Consider the following 2,500-nt stretch of genomic DNA (forward strand, 5'->3'; position numbering starts at 1 on the left):
GATACATCGCCAAATGGTGTGCCCACGGGAGAAATGTTTCGTTTTCCAAACAAGTTCAATAACACTGGAAACTGCGTAGGAAAAGATATAGTCTTGACTTATAATGGCTCAGGACTGCTTAAAACAGAAGTTAGCGAATATGTGGTTGACACGGTCTGTAATGAAAGCGATAACAGGAAGGGAATCACAGGGCGAAAAACTGAGGGCAAATGTGTTTTTACCGTTTCCAATGATGAAATTGAGAACAGAACATGCACTGAAGCGGATGGACGGAAAAACCTGGCTAGGGTTGAATTAAGTACTAACGATATTCGGCGAGAAAGCTATGAAAGGAATGCAAGTCATGCCATGGATAATGCGCAAGGATTTGGGGCGAACTCTCAGAACACAGGAACAACTGAACACAGGTCTGAAAATGACAAGAAACACGTTCGTGACACAGTTAAAGACGCACACAGAGTGGGAACTAATAACGCGTATGTATTTTCCACTTGCAGTGGTCGTGTGGTTGATCATTCTTTGCTCGCGAATGATTTGGAACACGTGGACATGGAAATCTCTGATGAAGAACAGCTCGAAGATACAGGCAATTCGACTGCTTGTTTTTCTGCAGAAGATAAGGGAAAATTCCATGATGCCTCAACACCTTATTCGGCACATAGTAGTTCCACTTGGAAAAGCAATGGATGTCATGTACTAACTCCTCCCAAAGACGAATCTTCGCCTTACTCCCCAAGTCATCCGACCAATGCAAGTGAAGGCGATTTAGAACACAGTAATCCTGTAAAACAGTTGTGTTACGATGAAGAATCGACGGGGCGTGGTGATATTTCTGAGGCGAGAAAAGATGACAATTGTGCGACTAGTAAAGTCAGAAATGACAGTAAAACAATTACAACAGTATCACAACAGGTGACTTTTGGAGACGACAGTGTTAGTACAACGATTTCCAATAAAATATCTAGGTTATCAGTTCTTGAATATACTCACCTTCGCCCTTTGTCTCTGACTAAACAGGCGCATCATCAAGCAATAACTTATGGTAACTGTGTCGAAGGTCATGTCGGAATAACTGGAGCTTGCGTAGATGCTGTTCCTACAAATAATGATGTCCGTGATACTTCGAACCCAAGGAAAACGGAAGGCTCACCATCTCGGACTCCAGAGCCCTCTCTAAATGAACCTGCAATAACGTATTCTACCAATTCTAAAACTGTCTCTCAATCGTCGTGTCTTGGCGAGCCTGTCGGAAAGCACACTAAATTTGAGGAGAGGTCCGGTTGCGACTTAATGCATAGCGAACGCTTAACAGTTCCGGAAACGAAAGAACGGTATGTTGAGAAAACTGCTGGTCATTATATTAGACCGTTGTTGACGGAATCTTTTGACAGCCATGATGCAACATTAACACACACAAACGAAGCTACTAAAGGTGATGCCCGAGATGAAACCTGCAACGTAAACGCTGAATCAGAAGTCAACAGTGTAGGAAGACGTGCGACTGCAGGTAAGCGATTGTATGGTATCGATCCTGGCGCTTTGGATTCCGTCGATACCTCCACCGATATTGACGCTGAGGTAATAGACAGTACTGACTACCAGAAAGGTGAGCAACATGAATTGGGTGGAAGAATCGCGATACCCAGTGTGCACAACAACCCTCTTGTCACTGACTGTGCGCCCTCAAATTGTCGAAATACACGTAACAAAGACTGTAACTTGGGTACCAAAGCCATGAATTCGCCATCAAGTATACGTCGAGACGAAAATGACACTTGTACATTTCTTCGTTCGAGTTCAGTTGCCAGCACCGAGGCTAATCAGATACCTTCCCGTGACTTTGAAAAGACTGTAGGTAAAGCAATAAACAGCAACACAGTCGAAAGGAACTACAGAGAAGTTTCTTCCCCTTCAATTCCGTCTATTAGGGAAAAAGAAAATTCTGTCTCAAAAGCACTTTGGCCTGAAGGACAAAAAGAATCGCACTGTTCGTATGCCGCTGGTGATGCAAAAGCTGTTAGTAAACATGTCAACTGTGGACCAGATAAGATTGAAATGACATCTGACGTTGAAGGGAAGAGGCCTTCATCATCTGGACTAAGTATTAGTGTTTATCAGGATAGTGGCAAACAATCTTCTTTGCTACAGAATAGTGGGAAGATTGATATTGCAGTTAATGACGATAAACGCGTGAAGAACCAATGCCATGTGGATAAACAGAGTATTGACAACACTCGTTTAGGTGACACGAACGAAGGGGTACAAATGCCGACCAATTTGCCTCTTCCCGTCTCTGGGGAGAGGCCTCGTGTCAGGGTTTCATCGATTAGAGCGTCACGCCCTTGCAAGGCACGATCTAAACCCCCCAAGCTTATCATACCGGGTAAGAAAATGGCCGAGAGAGAAAGCCACGGCCCTGGTGAAACATCAAAACGTGTGTCAACAAGCGCATTCGCCAGTACAAACTTGGAATTAGATCACGGAATTGAAGGCTATTCAC

At 44.0% G+C, this 2,500-nt stretch overlaps 1 protein-coding gene across 2 annotated transcripts in view; it reads left to right on the forward strand.

Moving 5' to 3' along the window:
• Nucleotides 1–2,500, forward strand: part of LOC138056752 (uncharacterized) — a 12,314-nt gene that overhangs the window by 6,849 nt on the left and 2,965 nt on the right. For both annotated transcript variants that reach the window (XM_068902627.1, XM_068902628.1), the window contains exon 7: nt 1–2,500. This exon is cut by the window's left edge and continues 639 nt beyond it; it is cut by the window's right edge and continues 314 nt beyond it. In XM_068902627.1, the coding sequence (XP_068758728.1) occupies nt 1–2,500 (2,500 nt within the window).

This window comes from Montipora capricornis, chromosome 7 (genome assembly GCF_036669925.1).
Source record: "Montipora capricornis isolate CH-2021 chromosome 7, ASM3666992v2, whole genome shotgun sequence".
NCBI lineage: Eukaryota > Metazoa > Cnidaria > Anthozoa > Scleractinia > Acroporidae > Montipora > Montipora capricornis.